The sequence below is a fragment of the Chelonoidis abingdonii genome, chromosome 7 (genome assembly GCF_003597395.2).
Source record: "Chelonoidis abingdonii isolate Lonesome George chromosome 7, CheloAbing_2.0, whole genome shotgun sequence".
NCBI classification, from domain to species: domain Eukaryota; kingdom Metazoa; phylum Chordata; order Testudines; family Testudinidae; genus Chelonoidis; species Chelonoidis abingdonii.
In genome coordinates, this window is record NC_133775.1 from 24,696,982 (window position 1) to 24,718,675 (window position 21,694).

Sequence of the window (21,694 nt, forward strand, 5' to 3'; positions counted from 1 at the left end):
ATGACAAAATAAAGATGTGTGTAAACCCCATCCATAAGCTGTGAGCAGCAACCTGGGGACCCAATGCAGAAACTCTACAAACCTCTTCACTAGCCTTTTTCTGCTCTGCCACAGACTACTGCTGACCTGTCTAGACACACCATTTGTCAATTCTCAGCTAAACACCATCATGCATGTCATTACAGACACAGTAAAATCAATGTCACTACCATGGCTTCCCATACTGGCATTCATCAGCCAACTCCAAATTTGTTGCTACTTGAGGGAACAAGGATTTTCCAATATATGAATACCTAAATAATATATCAAGATTCCATCTCAAATCCAGAAAGCTTTTTTGGCTTGCAGTGCAAGAGTTCGAAGACTCGGGGTTCTCCCATGAAGTCAGTGGCGAGCAAGGTGAAAGGACACCAGTGTTCCATGCAAACATCTCATCAAGGACTCAACTGAACAACCCACTGACTTTTCACTCACATGAAAATATGCTACACTTTGAACTGAATGTGCTGATACACAATTCTATTTGTGAGTGCAGAAACAGACTTCAAGCTATGAAACATCTTACCAACTCATGTCCCAAATGATCATATATCAGTGGTATTTCTTCCATCTACTCTGCCTCACCTGAAACAATCAATTGGATTGCCAACTTAAATCTGAACAGCTAACGATACTGTTTTTAAGCCATATGAAAGAAGAAGAGTTTAACCAGACCTCCATATTGCAAACAGGTATTAGTAACTAGGACAACTGGACTTCTCAGGAAGCAGGGCAGAAAAATAATACCGGTAAGTTATTTTTTAAAACTTTTCTAAAATAGGCCTGCTATCAAATAAGGTAGAAAACCCCACAACCATCCTTTTCTCTACCTGTAGCTCCTTTCTACAACACCCTCCAAACTTTTTATCTTGCATGCCATCTTCTCTTTTTTTCTTCAAGATTTTCAATGTGTGTTATGGACTTTAAGACCTGGTCCCCAACCAGCAAGCTGGAGATGAGCAGGAAGTTCTAAGAATTATTCATAATAGCTTTTCTCTAAATCATGTCACCGTTTTAAGTCCAGTATCTCTGAAACCATTCCAACAGGAGTAGAAATCACTGTTCCATTGGACATTAGTCTTGATGCTTCATTAGGTATTGTACCTTAAATTATTGTTGGACCATATCTGACTGTTGCTAGTACTTCACCTGAGACCTCATTTTGAGGAAAAATTACATATTTAGAGAGAAAGAGGCAAACACTTTCATGGCAAGATGTTTTGTTTGTTTTAAAAGGCCAGCTGTTTGGAAGCTGCTCAGAGGTGAAAGCCATGGATCTTTTGAAGGATTCTGTTCTTTACTCACATTACCAGTGGACTTTTTGCTGGTTTGTTTGGTTTTTCGGGGGGATGGGGAGATTTAAAAATATACTGCTAGAGATAACAATATTTTTTTCTTAGATAACATATATCATACAAAATGCTAATGACAAATCACTCATCATAATTGATGAACTTGGCAGAGGTACCAGCACTGAAGAAGGTATTGGCATTTGTTATTCAGTGTGTGAATATCTACTGAGTTTGAAGGTATTTTTTATATTTTTTAATCATTAGTCTCTAAAATTTGTAATTTTTTTCTCACGCAGACTTAAAATGGTACCAAATAAAAACATTTTCTCATACTCCAGTCTTCATTTTATGGATAATTCTGATCTAAATAATACGGATACACTTACTGGGATTTACAGATAAAAAAGAGTTTGATCAATAGATAAGAATAAGGAAAAGGATGCCATACTTCCTGCCCTTCTAGTACTTGTCCTATTCTTATCCAATCCCATTCCAACCACATGATCATCCCTTGAATACACTCCTTTTAACCCTTGGCTCCATTCATGTTCCTTCCTGTTCTTTCCTTTGGCCAAGACTCTGCCTTGGCTTTTACAATTTGCAGTGACTATACCAAGAATGAGACTGACAATATCCCTAAAGTAGTTGTATGGTAATTGGTTCTGTGAGAATCCTGCACTATTTGGTTCAAGAAATGAACCCTTCTGTTTGTCTTTCCATGTTGAAAGCAAACTAACTAACCTCTTTGGTTTTGCTTAGAGATTAGCGTTTATATACCTAAATCTCCAAAGGGAACTCCCAACTGGCTGCTCCCTTTCCATAATTTGTTCGGATCCTCCACCCCACAACCCCCTTAACTTAAAGGTGTGTAGACAAGGTGGCTTATCAAGAGAAGTAGAAATGGCCTTTAAGTGGGGAGGAAACTCCAGTTATTTCCTAGCTATGTGATTAACTTCAGCATGTTGTCAAACTTTTGCAGACCTGGACATAGGCTGGACTCTTATCCGGGCTTATTTTGGAATACTTTTGCAGATTGGTTTGAATTGTTCAAATATTTTTCATAGTTTTAGCTGAAGGATAATATATAATATCAGAATGTTCGGGCAATTTTGTGAAAATTCTTGACAGTAATTTTGATAAAATAGTATGAAAGTTAGGAAATTCTGTATTAGTGGCTACATTTATATATTCCATTGGGAAAGGGGTCAGATAATCCAGGTTGGGAAGATCTGTTGAGTCATCCAGTCCGTCTCCCTGCCAGTAAAGGATTGTATTCTAAATTCATGTTACTGTTTATTCCCAGTCTAGTTTAAAATATGTCATGTATTGAGACTTCCATTGCTCCTCTTATGAGATTGTTCCATAGTCTAAAAGGTCTCTCATGTGTTTTTCTGATATACAGTCTAAATGGTCCATTTTTGTTATATCATTAGGTTGATTAAACGTATTATGTTCAGCAAACAGTATCACTTAATTTAAAAATGAAAGGGCTTATTTAATATATTTTTGAAACTGCTTTAAAACTGCCTGTATTTGGAGCTTTCTTTTCTATTTTGCTATAATCATGCCTATGTTTACAGTACCAAAGAAATAGATCTCTTCATTCAATTTAATATTTTTTAGTAATTTCAGGGCATTTTTTCAAAGCAATGCATGCAGATTTAGCCATCAATGAAAGTCATATTGCTAAACCCTATACCCACTTTGAAAATATTTATTTTAACCTTATTTTACTTAATTATAATGAATTATGAAGGATTACTTAGTATGTTATAATATTTCCTTTTCTGTTGCCTAATTTAGGCATTTACTCTATTTGCTACACATTTCCTGGAACTGTGTCACATAGATGCTTTATATCCCAATGTGGAAAACAACCATTTTGAAGTGCAACATGTGAGAAACAGTGCTGGAAATAAGGAAAAAATTACTTATACTTACATACTTTCGAAAGGACACACAGAGGAAAAAAACTATGGTAATGGACTTCAGTATTGATATTAATAACTTATTAAAAAGTACAGAAGCTATATTAAACTATTAGGGTCTAACATTCCTACTATCCACTGACAGATCACTCCATATTGTGAGTAATTTTTTACATAGTAACTGTTACAGGTTCATCGGTGACCTAGAAGAACTTCATCACGCCACTGAAGATGCCATTGCTTGGCTAGACGACTATGCACATGTTAAATAAAAAAACAGATTAAAATAGTGTTCCATTTATTTTTGTATTTTAAATGGTTGTGTAATAAGATAGTTATTTTCTGTCCACAGTATGAAAAATTTAATTGTCTAATAAAATGATCTTTCTGCTCTCAGACTTCACCTGGAATATTCAACTGGTTGAGGACACAGTGACCTGAGATGGGTCACTCTGAGCATATAGTAGCTGTACTGAGTGCTCTGCAGTGGTTTCCTGTTTGATTATGGGAGCAATTCAAGGGGCTGTGAGATGCCTACACATTCAAGACTTATTTGAGAGCTGCCTCTTTTGTCTTTGCTTATATAGGATGATATAAAAGAATTAACTAAAAGTGTACCCATTTGGCTCATCGTAAATGAACAAAGTTTTATTAAAAATGATAAATTAATGTTCATAGATGGGTTCCTCCGTTTATTTATGCAGAGAGTTGCTTTTTATCCTTTGAAATGTCAAAACTGTGTTCTGGGAAAGTAGGTTCATTTATCCTTTAAATTTAATATAAACTGTAGTGAAGCAGACTGTGTAACAGATTAAAACATTTTATTTATGTCTCATTGTCATCCATTCATTTCTTTATAGACCCATAATCCTTCAAGGAGTGAAAAGAATCCACATAATGTTTCTGAGGGCTGGTCTACACTACCCCTTATGTTGATATAACTTATGTCACTCAGGGATGTAAAAAAGACACCCCTCTGAGCGATGCAAGGTACACTGACCCAAGTGTCACATAGGCAGCAGTACATCAGTGGGAGACGCTCTCCTGCCAACCTAGTTACCACCTTTTGCAGAGGTGGAGTAATTATGTTGATGGGAGACCTCTCTCCTGTCGGCATAGTGTATCTTCACCAGACATGCTACAGTGAAGCAGCTGCATCAGTGCAGTTGCGCTGATGTGGTGCTTCTAGTGTAGACTAGGTATAAATGCTAGATTTTGTAGTTGATCCCTGATTTAGCTGATATAGTCAATAGGGAGTTGTCTCACAAGACACAATTTTTATAAGTCTGAGATAGCCAGACTATAAATTATTTGAGTTAAAGTTAGAATTAATTTAATATAAAATGTTCCTTCTACGCCTTTATCAAAATTTCACTGCTAATTTGCCTCACATTGGTAACACAAGGCCAGTTTTGGGGATTTTTTACAAAATGAATTCTGAAGAATTATACATAGGTTATAGGACTGGAAGAATTCATATCCCCCACAGATTTCTTTGCTTCCTCACAGAAAAATGACTTTCTGACAGGGAAGAGCAGTCACACACCACTCCCTTGCTGTGCAGGTACATTGCTTCAGGCACCCAGAGCAGCTGGCAGAGAGGTAAATCACCACAGGGCTGGGGACAGCCCAGCCAGTGGCTTCTACCCTAAACCAGGATCAGCTGCTAGTCCCGGCTAGGCTGGAAGGAAGCAGGAGAGGATGGGACTTCCTCTTCCCCAGAAACCTCCCTCAGCTGCAGGAAGCTCAGCATCCTCCCCTGCTTCCTCCCCCCATCACTCCTCAGCTGTGGGGGGGAGGGGTCACTGTACAGGGAGCTGCTCCCCATCCACACAACCCCCATGCATCTGGACCTCCTGTACCCAGACATCCCTGCCAAGCCTGGCCCTCACCCAGAACCCCCCTGGCCCTTCATACCTGAACCCCATCCCAACCCCTGAATCAGGAGGTCCCCTGCACCCAGAACCTCTGCCTCTGGACTCCCACCCCTGCACCCAGACCACCCCCACTGAGCTTCCTGCACTCAAACTCCCATCCTCATGAGCCTGAACCCCCACATCCAGACTCCCATGCCACTGGCCCTCAACTAGCTGCACCCAGACTGCCACCCCACCAAGCCCCACTCCCCCAGAATCCAGACCCACCCCTACTGAGACCCCCCACATCCAGACCCCTGTGCTGAGCCCCAACCACTTTCACCTGGAAGCCTGTGCAGAGTCCCATTGCCGTGCACATGGAAGCCCCCCAATGAGCCTCTGTGCATCCAGATCCCCTCACACCTAGACTCCCAACTGAGCTGCCTGCACCCAGATTGTCCCACATAGAATCTTCTCACTCCACACCTGGATCCCCCCCACACTGAGTCTCTCCACACTTGGATCTTGCCTGGTTGAGCCTGCCTGCCCCACACCTGGTGCACCTGGCGCAGAGGGCAGGGTCCCAGGGTGTTTCTGGGGCAAGCCCAGGCTTTGTGCTGTGTCAGGTCGGGTGCAGCCTCACCACTGAGTCTGTGTTCCAGCGAGTGGGGGGGCTGCAGAGTGATCTCCCATCTTCAGCCGGTGGCTTGTGAGCCCCACTGCCATGCTGTAGCCTCTGCATTTATTTATTGACAAAACTTGCAGAATTTTTGCAGAATTTTAAACTGTATGCAGAATTTTTAATTTTTTGGTGCAGAATGCCCTCAGGAGTAGTGTTCAGTTGAGGCACCTGATCTGCCAGCATTACTGGGGGATTTAAGGACTCCTAGGAGCCTTGCTGTTTCCTCTCAGCTTTCAGGGGAGGCAGAAGCATGCAGCCCAGCTATTGAAAAGAGAAGCTTTTCAGGAGCTGTTGGATTGGGTTAGACCTCAAGTTCTTCTTCGAGTGCTTGCTCATATGCATTCCAGTAGGGGGTGTACGCGCCGCGCGTGCACGTTCGTCGGAAACTTTTACCCTAGCAACTCAAGCGGGCCGGCAGGTCGCCCCCTAGAGTGGCGCCGCTATGGCGGGTGATATATACCCCTGGCCCTGCGGCCCACACACCGCTCAAGGCTCAGTTTCACTTTTCTTTACCGCCCTGTCGGTCGTTTGAACTATGGAGCGCGGCATAATCTGACCTCCACTTCCCTAGCTTCTCTTGTCATTGTTCCTGTTCTATTAGTTAGTCGTATTACTTTGGCATAATTCTGTAGTTGATAGTTATAGTTAGTATTTTATAGTTTCTATTTTTGTTATACTTCGTATCGGGTAGGCTCTGCCCTTCGCGCCCGGCGCCGGGCCGATGCCTGGTTCGGGGTTCCAGGGTAGGCGTGCTCGACTCTTGTAAGAAAGCCGATGCCCACCAGTGATCCCACGACGCTTGCCTGAAGTGCCTGGGGAATCACACATTTCAGATAAGTGCCCGCTTTGTAATCTTCTCCAGAGCTCCACACGAATACCAAAAAGGGAGCGAGACCGCGCCTCAGGACGCTTCTTATGGATGCGAGCACTCCACGCCTGCCCTGCATCTAGGCACCGAGCTGGCTCCGTAGGCACCGGACCCCTCTGTCACCACGAAAGACGCACCGGCACGACCTTCCCGGCACCGGCTCCCGCGAAGAAGGCCTCTACGTCCTCATAGCCCTGCTTACACCAATCACGCCCGAGTAAGAGACTCAAGCCACCACAAGCGTTCTTCAGAGAGGTTGGACCAAAACGACAATGCTCCGGCCTCACCTGTCTGGGCGCTGCCATCTGTGCGTCTTCGGTTTCAGTTTAGATACTCCCTGGGGCCCGGCGGTCCGCTGCGGTTAGTTTTCCCCTCGTCAATTTAGAATCCTTTTCCGCCTCGCAGCTCGCTCCGCGAAGGAGTCTAGTGGGGGCTGTTTAGTTAGAGTGATACGCGGCGTCCACGCCCTGCACAGAACAGTCTTCTCATGTCCTGGGCTCATATGTAGATCCACCATGATATTATGCTATTAAAGTTCACATGACACAACGTATGCCTTGATAGAACTGGCCTTGCTGGCAACCCATACCCCCTCCATGGCTGATGCGCAGCCGTGCGGGTTGTGCTTTTCTTAAGGCCCTCCAAGGTTGGTGTTCCAAGCCCTCTATTGAGCGCAGGGCACAGTCACCTTTTGGTCCTATCTGCCCGGATTCTCCGGGGACGTCTAGCCGCCAATAGAGCGCAATCGCCTCAAGAATTTCCAAGGGCACGTGGGTCACATTTCGCGATCCTCTCCAAAACTACAGTTAATTGGCTTCCAATCAATTTGTTGCCGACTAAATTCTAGGAGTAATGGGGCCAAATCTGGAGTAAATAACAGAAGGGAGAGTCTCCTATATCGGCCGTAAAACCAATCCACAAGTAATTAGAACCGCTCTCCGCTCAATTGTTATTACGATGGTGTTCCCGTTGTGGGCCCACCATGGTCTTTCGTCCCACTGCGCTAAACTAGCACTATATGCTATTCGAACATAATTACTCACCCACTTTTGTCTGGCTGTCGTACGTCGCTCAAATGTCAGCTCTGAAAAATCAAACAGTGCTTTGTGTTTCCATCTGACGTCTAACACAGCTGCTCGAATCATTCAACAAGGGACAGCTAGCTCTACATAAGGTGAATGTCTAGATAGAGGTTAGCTTCCTTAGAGTAGGTTAAAGAATTCATCTGGCCTCTAGATTTTTCTTCCATAGAGGAATGTTTAACCTCATTTTACTGAGATAAACGAGAGTACCTGTACAGATAAAGATCACATATAAAGATCCGTAAGCCCCACCATGCTACTGCAAACACTGAAAGGGATCGATAGCGCATTGCACTTTCAGATGTGGTGACTTAATATATAACACACCGAATCTTATTCAAACAACCTATTTACAGAAGCACTTCCATGCAGGAGGCTTTTGAAAAGCTTTCAGAAGCACTGTTCCTGAATATGTTCAAGTTACGCACCGGACGACTGAAGGTAAAAATTAAGGAGTACTCGAGTTTGACTCTGTTATTGCCCAGTTACAAAACCTGAATGCGGAAAAAATGGTTATGTTTCAAAATTAATACGTCTTGCTAGAATGCTCTGTGTCTGACCAAGAGTTAAACGGCCGTCAGGCAGGTTTGGCTTAGCTGCACTTAAAAGTGGTTGTCTGTTTGCTCTCAACTCCTAAGCCCTCGACCCTACTGCATAGTGCTTTAGGCAGCATTAGATTCTTTACATGTCCTCTGGCAACCTTCCTCTTGCCATCCATCTGAGGGGCTTAAGTGTGCTACAGCTCCGACATTTCCGGCTACCATGTGGCCCAGCTCGGTTAACGTGTCCCTATGGTGAACTCGTCATGTCGTGCTCACGAGCACCAGCGCGGGGAAGAAAAATTCAGCCTGCAACTACACTACTTGATTATCTTCCTCGGCAGGTCGTAGCCTACGCCGGCACCGTTCGTTGTCCCCCGGTCGGCACAGTCCCCTTGAGGTGTCCCGGTCCCGGCACCTTGCGAGTGAGTGGTTGAGTACTTGTTGTGTTACGGACTCACTGTCGCTGTGGTGGCAGTGATCTGTTCTCAGCAAAGCTTTGCAGGTGAAGCTACACGTTCACTTTTGCAGCTTAAACAAAGTTTTGTCCTAAGTACGGAGGTACACTTTGTCCCGCTAGTTTTAAGTTGTCAGCTGCATCCTCCAGCAGCCACTTTCCACTACAGAAATGTCAGCCCGTGTCCCAATATTGACTCTCTGTGATCTTTCGAGCTTACGACAGCCGTTCCCTAGTTCGATCATATGCTTGAGACATTAAATAGTAAAGCTGAAGAAAATACGAAGCTGCAGAGGAAGGGCATCATAATTCTCACGCATCCTAAACGCTTGGTGTAAAGACGAAGACCTCTAAGCAACATGGCCCTCCCGAACCCAAGGCTTGTATCCTCCCGGTGCAATGTTATCTCATTATTTGGCATTTCTGAAAGCATTATATTTATCTCTCTATATTTGGCCGTTTTATGACTAAACAACATTTACTGGCCACATTCCAGTATTCTTTTCTCATTAATATCTAGGGGGGAAGGTGTGTGTTCCTTGTCACTGCATACTCATTTCCCACGAAGGTCATTGAGCAGGGCACAGCACCTGGGTCTGGAACTCCCCTGGGCCTTACGCACTCATATGTAGACCCCAGGTATGTGGCATCCGCTCGTTCCCGCTTACGAATTGCACCCTGAACCCAGAAAGGGAGCATGTGAAAGATGCTCCACATAACTTATTTATCACAGCACGTCATGCTCTCTCAGGCGCTATATAATGGACTTTCCACGGCCAGTTTATATCTCTCTTCTCTCCCATGTATCCAATTTCCCTAAAGAGTAAGAGAGTAATGTTCTTCAGCAGGCAGACCACCTCTACAGTCTAAGAAGAACGTTGTTTATGTGTTGCACCACTAGTTTCTCCCATCCTGGCAGGAATCCCATTGCAAACATAATCTCTGCAAGGACATCCTACTCACGCTAGGGACGCCTCGATTACTGATCTCAGTTAACACTGATATTAATTTGTGATGAGTACCTTTTTCACAAAGTCAATAAGCATGGCTCCCAAGATATTACAGTATAACTAATGCCACAGGAATATGACAACATCACTTCACTCCTCTCAATTCAACTTTAGATATTAATCAGCTCCACTTTATCTCCATTCGTACGACTCGCGGATAGAAAAGACAATCTGCCCTTATATTTTCATGCTCGAATTAATATGTGAGGATAGTGACCGAGTTGTCCCTCTTCTGCCTAGATTGAGGGGCTCACCCTCACAAGTGGTTTAAACTCATCGGAGTCTCGCGTGCGTTTCTGACTTTCACTGAGTATTGGCTCGCCCACTGTTACACCATAGTGTATGTATGAAATCATAATAGGTGTCGGCCCAGTGACTAATTCAGCATAAGTTATTACAATTACTTGGTGGCAAGGAGATGTGAGTTCCTGGTAAGAGGTCTCTGGTATATCTAGGCGGTGTTCTGCATGGAATCCCTCAATGTGCCTGCAGTACTTTACTGTTCCATACTCACCATCTGCATGCGGCTCCTCGTCCCCTTAACCCGTGGTGTATGCCTCTTCGCGCTCCAAACGTCTCTGTGTGAGTTACTAATCCACTGTAACACGTACCCCCAAGCTCACTACCAGCTTGATATTCTCCGCTGCAGCAATCGCCGAACATCACCATACTTCTATTGGCGGCTCACTCATCCGCCCCTTCCTCCCTTCTGGTGCTCTCTCCCGTCTCAACTTCTCTCCCCATTCGGCCTCGAGGACACCCAGAGGTGTGCCCAATAGTACACTCTGCAAGATGCTAAAAGCATAGCGAGATAAATAACCCCTTCCCCCTCGGTCCCTATATCTAGGTCATAAGAGCTCTCTTGGAAGTGTCTTAAATCCTGATATGATCACCCCAAGCGAACCAGCTTTTTCCTCCTTTCCGCATGGCCTACATACTGGTGTGCGAATTCTCCCCACATCTGGTTGTCGATAACTGCCACCCCCTTGTCCAGGGATGCGTGAGGGAACCTGTTAACCACCTAATGGAAACAGAGAGTAATTTCGTCGTCTCTTTCCAGTGAGTAACGTCATGCCCCCTGCGAGCTTCCAAATAGGAATAGCCTACAGGCGCTAGGGCTTCCTTTGTCCTCCCTAGGAAAAGTACATTCACAAGGGTTAACAGTGAAAATCTTTATAGGACAACACAGAAAGAAAAATAGTGTGTGATCATTCCAATGGCAGATAGAAACTCAATACTGCTCTATAGACTAGATAGAGAAAATATATGAACGATAACATTGGCTGCGCAGACTATGGTTAAGTCTAATACCGACTATAATTATTGAGTACGTAGAATTAATTTAATATAAACATGTTCCTTCTACACTTTATCACAATTTCACTGCTAATTGCTCAATGGTAACACAAGGCCAGTTTGGGATTTTTACAAAATGAATTCTGAGAATTATAATTAGGTTATAGGACTGGAAGATTCATATTCCCCAAAGATTTCTTGCTGTCCTAACAAAAATGACTTTCTAGGAAGCGCATCACCCACACTCCCTTCGTGCAGTACATGCTTCAGGCCCCAGAGCAACTGGCAGAGAGTAATCACACAGGGCTGGACAGCCCACAGTGGCTTTCTACCCTAACCCAGGATAGCTTCAAGTCCGGCTAGCTGAAGAAGGCAGAGAGGATGGAACTCCTCTTCCCCAAACCTCCCTCACTGCGAAAGCTTCAGCATCCTCCCCTGCTCTCCCCCCATCACTCCTCAGCTTGGGGAGGGGTCACTTTACAGGAACTCCCCTCCACACAACCCCCATGCATCTGGGAGCCTCCCTGTTACCCACACCTGCCAGCCTGCCCTCACAGAACCCCCTGCCTTCATAACCAGACCCCATCCCACCCTTGAATCAGGAGTCCCTGCCCCAGAACTCTGCCTCTGACTCCACCCCGCACCAGACCACCCCCACTGCTTCCACTCAAACTTCCAGTCTTCATGAGCCTGAACCCCACATCCAGACTCCCAGCCACGGCCTCCTAGCTGACCAGACTCCACCCCACCAGCCCACTCCCCAGAATCCAGACCCCACCCCTACTGAGACCCCCACATCCAGACCCCTGTGCATGAGCCCCAACCACTTTCACCTGGAAGCTGGCAGATCCTTCCGTCACATGGAAAGCCCCAATGAGCCTCTGTGCATCCAGATCCCCTCCACACCTAGACTCCAACATACTTGCCTGCACCCAGATTTCCCACATAGTCTTCTCCTCCAACTGCTCCCCCCACACGATGTCTCTCCACACTTGATCTTGCCTGGTTGAGCTGCCGCCCCACACCTGTCCCCCTGGCGCAGCGCAGGTCCCCCAGGGTGTTTCTGGGCAAGCCAGCTTTTCTTTGTCAGTCGTGTGCAGCCCTCACCTGATCTTTTCCAGCGAGGGGGGGCGCAGAGTGATCTCCATTCAGCCGTGGCTATGTGAGCCCCATGCCTGCTGTCGCCTCGCTTTTTATTACAAACTGCAGATTTGCAGAATTTTAAACTGTATGCAGATTTTCTAATTTTTTGGTGCAGAACTGCCTCAGGAGTATTTCAGTGAGCCACCTATTGCCAGCATTACTTGGGGGATTTAGGACTCCTTGAGCCTTGCCTGTTCCTCTCACTTTCAGGAGAGAAGCATGCACCGACTATTAAACAGAAAGTTTTCAGACTGTGCTTGGTTAACCCAGTTCTTCTTCGATGCTTCTCATATGCATCAGAATGGGTGTACGCGCCGCCGGACGTTCGTCCGGAAACTTTACACCTAGCACTCAACGCCGCAGTCGCCCCTAAGTGGCGCCGCTATTGGCGGTGATATATACCTTGCCGTGACCGCCCGCCCTCCCTCAGTTCCTTTACTCCGACGCTGGAACTCATGGAGCGGCGCATAGCTGACCCCACATCCCTAGCTTCTCTTGTCAATTGTTTCCTGTTCTTAGTTATTAGTCAGTTACTAGCATACGCTATTGTATGTTAATATATTATAGTATAGTTGTCATTATAGTTTATACTTCGTATCGGGTAGGCTCTGCCCTTCCGCGCCGGCCGGCGCGAGCCTGTTCGCCAGGTTCAAGGACGTGCTCGTACTTGAAGAGTCGATGCCACACATATCCCCACGACGCCTGCCTTGAAGTGCCTGGGGATTCACACATTTCAGATTATAGTGCCCATTTGTAATCTTTCGTCCCAACAAGCGAGCGAGGACCACGCCTCGACGCTCCTTATGAAGCGCACTTACCGCGCCTCCGGCACCGAGCGCGGCTCCGGCACCGGACCCCTCTGCACCACGAAGACGCACCGGCACGGACCTTCTTCGGCACGGCTCCCGCGAAGAGGCCTCTACGTCCTCAACCCCGGCTAAGCGCCCGTTAGCACCCACTGCGCCGCCGGCCTGCTGGCTGTGCAAGGGGTTTCGTTGACTCCGGCCCCTGCGGTCGTCGAGTCCCGATCCCTCCCAGCTCCCCGCCAAGATCTGGGGTAGAGCTAATACCTCCGTCCACGCCCGAGACTTTCTCGCGCATGGGGAGCCTTGATTGCCTACTGGCTGGTCCCCAACCCCGGCGCGCCGGTGGCGGTGTTGCTTTCTAAGGCAAGCCACCCCTATAGGGGCACCGTCCCGTCTCCACCGGCGCGCCAGATGCCAGCACTGGTCCGCATCCCGCACGATCACAGGGAGTCTCCCTTGTGACGCCCTCGCAGTCCGGCACCGCTCTCCTGCGCGGCACGTCGTACTCGCGGCACCGGTCATCATCCGCGATCAGATACTCCCGGATCGCTCGGGTCCAGCCGCCGCTACCGACCGCAACTCCAGACCGCTCACGGCACGCAGTGCTCTTCCCGTCGACCTCCCGGCACCGCGCGGTCGCAGGTCCCGTCCCGTCCGGCACCGGTACGACTCACAGCCGATCTCCGGCACCGCGGATGTCGTCGCCATCAAGGGCGCTGGATTCTCCTATCGCTCCTTCGGCCCCACCATGGCCTCCGACAAGGTCTTGTATCCTCCGGCTGACATTATCTATCGCGATTCTGAAAGCCGCTGCCACATCTTCCCAGAAGGTCACCATGGCGCCCACAGCACTGGGCTTCTGGACGCCCTGCATCCATCACCCAGGGTGCTTCCGCTCGTTCCCGCACGGCACCTGACCAGAACGGAGGCTCCAGAGGCTGCAGCGTCACGGCCCACCATCCCTGAGGAAGGCGCGTCCGTCCCATTCGCTGCCTGCGGAACCTCAGGACGCGAGCCGTACTATCCAGCTACGGGCTCCAGACCCACTCTTGCAGGCACTCTTCATCTTCCTCCCTGATGCAGCAGTAGCCGGAACGACATCCATGGTCCCCCCCCTAGACTTGGAGGCTCACCAGACCTCCTCAGGCGATGTGCCTGAACATGGACAATTCAGGCCGAGAGGTCTCTGAGTTGAGGACCCTGTGTGCAGTATACTCACGTCTGACGCCCCCATTCGTGTTGCCCTGCCCTTATTAAAACAATACAGAGCAACGCCAACCCATCTGGCAGTCACCGGCCTCGTCCTCCCACTGCCCGAGGTAGAACGCAATACATGGTCCCACTAAACTATGACTACCTATATATCACCGCGCCCATGCTCCCTCGTGTTCAACGTGAACGAGAAGGAAGTCATGGGCAAGAAGCGCCAGCCCCAAGTCCAAGAGCGCAAGAAGGATGGACCTACTGGCCGCAAGGTCTATTCTGCGGAGCATTGCACTGCGAGTTCTAACCAGCAAGCTCTACTCAGCCTCTCCTTTAATACCTGTCAGCGGCTGATAAATTCAAAGGCTCCTCCGCAAGACGCCTCAGGAGTTCTCACCCATTCTGGACGAAGGGAAGAAAGTTGCACGCACCTCCTTGCACTGCATGGACGCGGCCGACTCTGCCGCCAGAACCTCTGGCCTCCAGTGTACGATGCGTCGTATCTCCTGCTGCAGGTCTCTGGCTTCCTGCCGGAACTCCGCACACCATCCAGGATCTTCCGTTTGAGGGCCAGGGCCTTTTCTCTTAAGAGCGCCCGCGGCTGCAAAGCTAAAGGATACAGGTTCATTACGCTCTTGGACAGAATGCATACGCCGTGACACAGCGTAGAACCCTTCCGCCCGCAACTACAACAACAGTAGGCCTTTCCCCCGCCCAGACAGAGACAAGATTCTTCAGTTGCCGCAATAAGAATGGCAGGCGCAGACAGTCTGGTATCAAGGGGTCAAGGCCAAGGACCTACAACCTTCTTCCGGCTCGAAGTCCTCATTTTGAAAATACGCTCAGGGCGATGTACCAGTTTCCTCCATGAACCCTCTCCACCCTTCTCCGACCGTCTCTCTACTTCCTCCTGCGTGGCGCCGGCTCACTTCAGACTGTGGGTCCTCCGCACGCTGCGGTTTGGATACACACTGCAGTTTGCCTCGTACCCGCCTTCCCGCCCCCTCCCTCCTCCCTCTTCAGGGACCCCTCTCACGAGCAGATCCTCCTCCGGGAGGTGCAACGCTCCTCGACAAAGGTGCCAATCAGGAGGTTCTGCAAAACGAGAAGGGCAGAGGGTTCTCTCCGCTACTTTTTGATTCCCAAGCCAAGGAGGTCTCCGTCCCATCCTCGACCTCCGCGGACTCAACAAATATTTCTGAAGTTGAAATTCCGCAGGTTTTCCTTGGGGACCATCATCCCATCCCTAATCCTGGAGACTGGTACGCCGCCCTCCGACATGCAGACGCCTATTTCATATCGCCATTTTCCCGCCCCATCGGAGTTCTGCGCTTTCTCATAGGCAGCCGTCATTATCAGTTCACAGTCCTCCGTTCGGCTCTCGGCGGTCCCGAGAGTGTTCACGAAGTGCATGGCATAGTCGTCGCCTTCCTTCGTCGCAGCCGGGTGCATATATTCCCCTACCTCGACGACTGGCTCATCCGAGGACCGTCAGCAGGCCAGGTGCTCTCCCACGTCCGCATGATCAGCCGCCTTTTTGCAAACCTAGGCCTGATGCTGAATGTAGAGAAGTCCATTCTGTCCCTACCCAGAGGATAGAATTTATCGGCGCCGTCCTAGACGCTACCACAGCCACGCACTCTTCCTTGTCCGATTCCAGGCTTTATCGGACATCATCCGGAGGTTGCAGGCAGCACCTCTAACTTCTACTCGCACCTGCCTCACACTCTTGGCCACATGGCGGCCTGCACTTCGTGACGCAGCACGCCAGGCTACGACTCAGACCTCTGCAGTTGTGGCTCATCCCTCAGCTGCGCCAACCAGTCGGTCATTGGATACCGTCGTCACAGTCCACAGACATACTCTGCTCCTCCAATGGTGGCTGGAGGAGTCCGTCGTCTGCGCGCGCCCATTCATCCTCCACAGCCCTCGATGTCCTCACTACGGACGCATCGGATTGGATGGGAGCCCACATAGGGCCGTTGAGAGCAGGGTCGCGGTCTCCTCCCGATCTGCTTCTCCATATCAACGTCCGGGAATTGAGAGCGGTCCGCCTTGCTTGTCAAGCCTTCCATCGGCAGATCAAGCCGCTGTGTATCAGTTTTCATAGACAACACCACAGCGTATACTATGTCAAAAGCAGGGCGGACGAGATCTCCTCTTCTCTGTCGGGAGCCATAATGTTGTGGAATTTTGCATAGCCCACTCAGTCCACCTAGTCCTTCCTTTCTCCCCGGGGCGCGCAATACCCTTGGCGGACCATCTCAGTCGGTCGTTCAGCTCCACGAATGTCCCTTCGCCCAGACGTAGCCCTTACGCTTTTCCGCAAGTGGGGGCTCCCCACATGGATCTTTTTGCATCTCGCACGAACAGGAAGTGTCCGCTGTTCTGCTCATTTCAAGGCGCGAGCGGGATCGGTAGCGGATGCCTTCCTGATTCCGTGGGGAACGCACCTTTTTTATGCCTTCCCTCCGTTCCATTAATCCTCAAGGTCCTTCTGAAGGCGCGCAGGACAGGGCCCGCTTGATTCTCATCGCCCCGGCATGGCCACGCAGCATTGGTACTCTCTGCTCCTGGACCTGTCGGTAGTGGACCCTGTTCCCCTGCCTCTTCACTGGACCTGATCACGCAGGACCACGTCCGGCTTTGTCACCCGGACCTTCAGTCCCTTCACCTCTCGGCGTGGCTCCTGCGTGGCTAACTGGGTCCGAATTGCACTGCTCTCCCAGTGAGGCAAGTACTTCTCGGCAGTCGAAAGCCCTCCACGAGACGACGTACGTAGCCAAGTGGAGCGTTTTACGTGCTGGTGTGCGGAAAAGCGCTTCCACCCTGCCAATGTTTCCATCCCGATCGTCTTGGATTACCTATGGTCGCCTCAAACAACAAGGCCTGGCTATAGCTTCGCTCCGGGTGCACTTGCGGCCATCTCCACTTTCCACCATGGGGCGATGGCCATTCCGCCTTTTCGCACCCACTGGTCACTAGATTCCTCAAAGGGCTGGAGCGCCTTTACCTCAAGTCCGTTATCCAACCCCCTCCTGGGATCTTAACGTAGTGTTCTCTTGTCTTATGTTCCCCCCGTTTGAAACAGCTGGCTACATGCTCCCTCCTCCATTTGTCTGAAAACGCGTCCTGGTGGCATCACAATCCGCTAGGCGCGATCAGAGCTGCGCGCACTCGTCGTGGACCCTCCATACACGGTCTTCCATCGAGACAAGGTGCAACTGAGGCCGCACCGGCATTCCTCCCAAAATTGTCTCAGCCTTCCACGTTAACCAGGACATATCCTTCCCGTCTTCTTTCCTAAACCTCATTCATCTCGTAGAGAACAACAGTTACATTGCCTAGACGTGCGCAGGGCGCTCGCCTTTTATGTAGATAGAACTAAGCCGTCCGCAAGTCCACTCAGCTCTTTGTCGCAATAGCTGAGCGGCTCAAAGGCTGCCAGTCTCCTCACAGAGGATCTCCTCGTGGGAAACGTCCTGCATAAGAACATGTTACGACCTCGCGCATCTCCCTTCGGGGCGTATAACTGCACACTCTACGAGACCCAGCATCGTCGGTAGCGTTCCTCGCACGAGTTCCCATCCAGGAAATCTGCAGAGCGGCGACCTGGTCCTCCGTGCACACGTTTACTAGCCATTATGCCCTGGTCCAGCAGTCCAGGGATGATGCGGCTTCGGTTCTGCTGTGTTGCGCACTGTGACCTCTCACTCCGACCCCACCGCCTAGGTAAGGCTTGGGAATCACCTACTGGAATGGATATGAGCAAGCACTCGAAGAAGAAAACATGGTTACTTACCTGTAACTCTTGTTCTTCGAGATGTGTTGCTCATATCCATTCCACACCCGCCCTCCTTCCCCACTGTCGGAGTAACCGGCAAGAAGGAACTGAGGAGCGGGTGGCCGGCAGGTGATATATCACCCGCCATAGCGGCGCCAGCACTCTAGGGGGCGACCTGCTGGCCCGCTTGAGTTGCTAGGGTAAAAGTTTCCGACGAACGTGCACGCGCGGCGCGTACACCTACTGGAATGGATATGAGCAACACATCTCGAAGAACAAGAGTTACAAGGTAAGTAACCATGTTTTCTCCTAGACCAGTTAAGGGATGGAGTAAGAATCAAACATCACACTCTTGGGAGCAGGACAGGCATCAGTGATACTCTGTCCCTCTTCCCAAAGACAAATGGCTCATCAGGTGAGAGACTGGAACACACAGAGTCTCAATCATTTTCACTGATCCTGGAAACCAGCCACTCAAATTCTGCTCTCCACCTCGTTCTCCTCACTGAGTAAGGCTCCTTCTGTCTAGGGTTGTCATCTCTGAGGTACGAAAAAACAGGCCATCCAAGATGATGTCCTGAGCCCATAAAAATGTATGACTGACAGCGTGTATTGATCACCCTTACAGATTTCCTGGGTCATTATCTCAGGAAAGGACGAACTGGAGAAAATCTGGACAGGTGGCAACCCTGCTTTTGTTCCACACCCAGCTCTTCTCTCTTCCCTGTTGGATCAGAATTCAGTGAAGGCTGCTAAACCCACTTCCCAATTTTTGTTCTTCAATCCTGTTAGTGAGGGATTCTTCTTTCTACTCTGTAGACTTTGCCCCTCCTTCAGTAATGGAAAAAGAGCTGCCTATTCACAGCCCTAGTATTACAGCTGACGCATCTGAGCATGAGCAGTTAGAGACATCAGCAGTTAGCTTGTGTAATAATAGCTATTGTGTTCACACAGAATATATATGTTTTAGAGCAGGCATCACTACAGACCCTGAGTAACTTGATTTAATCCTTGCTCTCCATAAGTTGGACTGCTATGAAAATTATTGAGTTCAGATACAGAGGAGAGGAAACATATAGGGGAATTAAATAAAAATTCTTTTTGAAAAATTTCATTTTAGAGTGACATTTTGATTAAGGTAAGTATTCATTCTGGCACAGACAGTGAAGGACTACTTCATATTTTTTTATATTTAGGATTAAAAGCTGCAGAAGTTTCTTCTCTACCACCATCAATAATTTTGGATGCAAAGGAGATCACAACTCATATTGCTAGACAAATTTTGGTATGTAGTAGTCATTTGCAGTAGTTAAATTATAGTCTTATAAAACATATACCTTCAATATATTCTCATGTATTGTCTATTGTCTGATAAAATGTAAGTAGCTCAATGGTATATTACAGAGGTACATAAGTATGGCACATAAAAATAAGATCTAATGATACAGGGCAGCTGTGTTACTGGTTATTGAGAATTTTTAAAGAAAATCAGTTTTACTTTTAACAAATTTGCTAATAAAATGACTGCAAGAAAGGGAGAAAAGGATTTTATTTACTTTATTTTCAAAAAGCTTCTTTATTCCATGAACTGTTGCGAAAAATAAATAAATCTGTAATTTATATAATCTTTGTAACCTTAATTCACCAGAATTTTACAGACTAAGAAGCTGTTAGTAGGATAGATTTCAAACAGATTTCTCAGTTCATTCTGGTGTTAGGTCAAGAAACTAGACATTATGTTTTTGGGAGTGGTTTTAATGGGTTTTAGTGAAGATCACTATCAAATGACAACACAGAGCGCTGTCATTACTATTATGAAGTACGAGACGTAGTCCTAGATAGAATCTGCAAATGGTATATCAGCAGACTCAGATATGGGACAGGCAGAAAACAGCCAACATTACTACTTCAATAAATGAATATCTGTGTTCACATTTTAATGTATGTGTTTATTTTTAAGAACAGCAAAAGCAAAGAACCACTCCTGAGACATTAAGACAGAGGGCTGTATACCATCTAGCAACAAGACTGGTTCAGACTGCAAGGAACTCTCGATTGGATCCAGACAGTTTGCGAATATTCTTGAAAGGCCTGAAAAAAAAGTATGAAGCTGATTGTCCTGTGTCTGGGCAAGCACAAACTGAAGATGGACAGTAATTTATAGCTTACACTAATGGACTAATTTATTTGGTGAGGGCCAGAATATTTATTTTCTGTATCACTGATATGTAATGTTTTTTATTTTTTAAAATCTTTGATTCTCATCATAAATTATATTCACTGTTGAAGCATCACATTCCCTATATGTGCGTATAAATAGTTATTCCTCTGAAGAATTTTTTTGGAGCAAATTTTAAATAGAAGCATTTATTTTGTATAAACTATGAAACAATTTTTTGCTATATGACTCTTGATATGTCAGTGATGGCCAAAATTCCTTATATTTTTAAGAACAGCAAAAGCAAGGAGATTCTGAAGAGACAGAGGGTAGGGGGCCCCACTCCATTTTGCTAGCGATTGGTGGAGACACTACTCCAACTCTTCTCTAGCAACAGAAGATGGTGAAAGGTTTATTTCAAAATAGAAAATTAATCCTTTTACAGAGTCTGTCAGTACATCTCTCCACCTCCTGGAGCTGGATTAAATCCTTCTAAGAAGCATGGCCCCAGTATGGAGAGAAGGAATGGATCAAACCAAAGAAAGGGAGTTGTGGTAGGCAGACAACTTATTTGCTCTTCCTTGATATAACTCCCTGGAAAATGAGGTGGTGTTTTGCCCTTCCAACAAATGACACCTATCTGTGGAATAGGTCAGTCAACAGCAAAGCCAGCATCCTTGGTCTTTTTACAGAAAATTGCACATACATTGACATGGTTAAGCTTTTATCATTCCTGTTGCCTAAACATTAAAGGAATCTCATTAACATTAAAACTACATTTGACTGAACATGCTTTTCATGTACTACAGTTACAAGCAACATCTAAGATTACTTCTTTATAATTATGACAAGGACTAGAAAAAGTATTATTTCAGCTCTGTCTTTTCTGTTTGTTTTTTTGTGCATTTGACAACACTTTAGTCACTTCACTCGAATGTAGATGGCTAGTTTTTCTGTCTAGTCTCATGCAGTGATATATTGACATCATCTATTAGCCAGAGGCAGGGCATTTACCACACCTCTGGAAATAATTTTGACTGAAGGTAGCCAAATTTAAGGTCCAATCACAGCTCTGAGTTGGGACTAGTGAGGGTCTCCCTCCACCTCAGTGGAAGCTCCAGGAGGGATTCCCTTTAATCTTGTGCCCACCTTCTCTTTAAGCAACCAAGTGGGGGCACAGTCTAGCCTATAAAAAGTTAATTAAACTATTCATCCTTTAAGGATTTATTTAAGTGTTTGTATAAATTTAATAAATAGCCTTTTCTAAATTACAGTCATTTACTTTTTTTTTGGGCATATTTTATTTTCACATATTTAAAAAATATCAAGGGAAAAAACTTTTTAAACTCAGTCTCCAAGGTTTCCTTTTCAAGAGTGTCTCCAGCCGTAGCTGTGTCAATTACAAAGCGAAATGAAAGACACAGCATTTTGGTTGAAGGCAGTTTGCAGCAAAGACTTCACATTCCCCAGGGGCTTCCAATGGTTTTACATTGATTTTTAAATCAGTTGAAAACACCGCCAATACATTTTTTCTCCAATGTTTTCCCTCTC

General features: G+C 47.1%; 1 protein-coding gene across 1 annotated transcript in view; it reads left to right on the forward strand.

Annotated features, from left to right (window-relative positions):
- MSH4 (mutS homolog 4) overlaps positions 1-21,414 on the forward strand; it is a 90,410-nt gene extending 68,996 nt beyond the window's left edge. The window contains 4 exon segments of the mRNA XM_032782164.2: positions 1,440-1,568; positions 3,135-3,309; positions 19,182-19,270; positions 19,951-21,414. Coding sequence (XP_032638055.2) covers positions 1,440-1,568; positions 3,135-3,309; positions 19,182-19,270; positions 19,951-20,142 — 585 coding nt within the window. The 3' untranslated portion in view covers positions 20,143-21,414.
- The last annotated feature ends 280 nt before the right edge of the window (positions 21,415-21,694 follow it).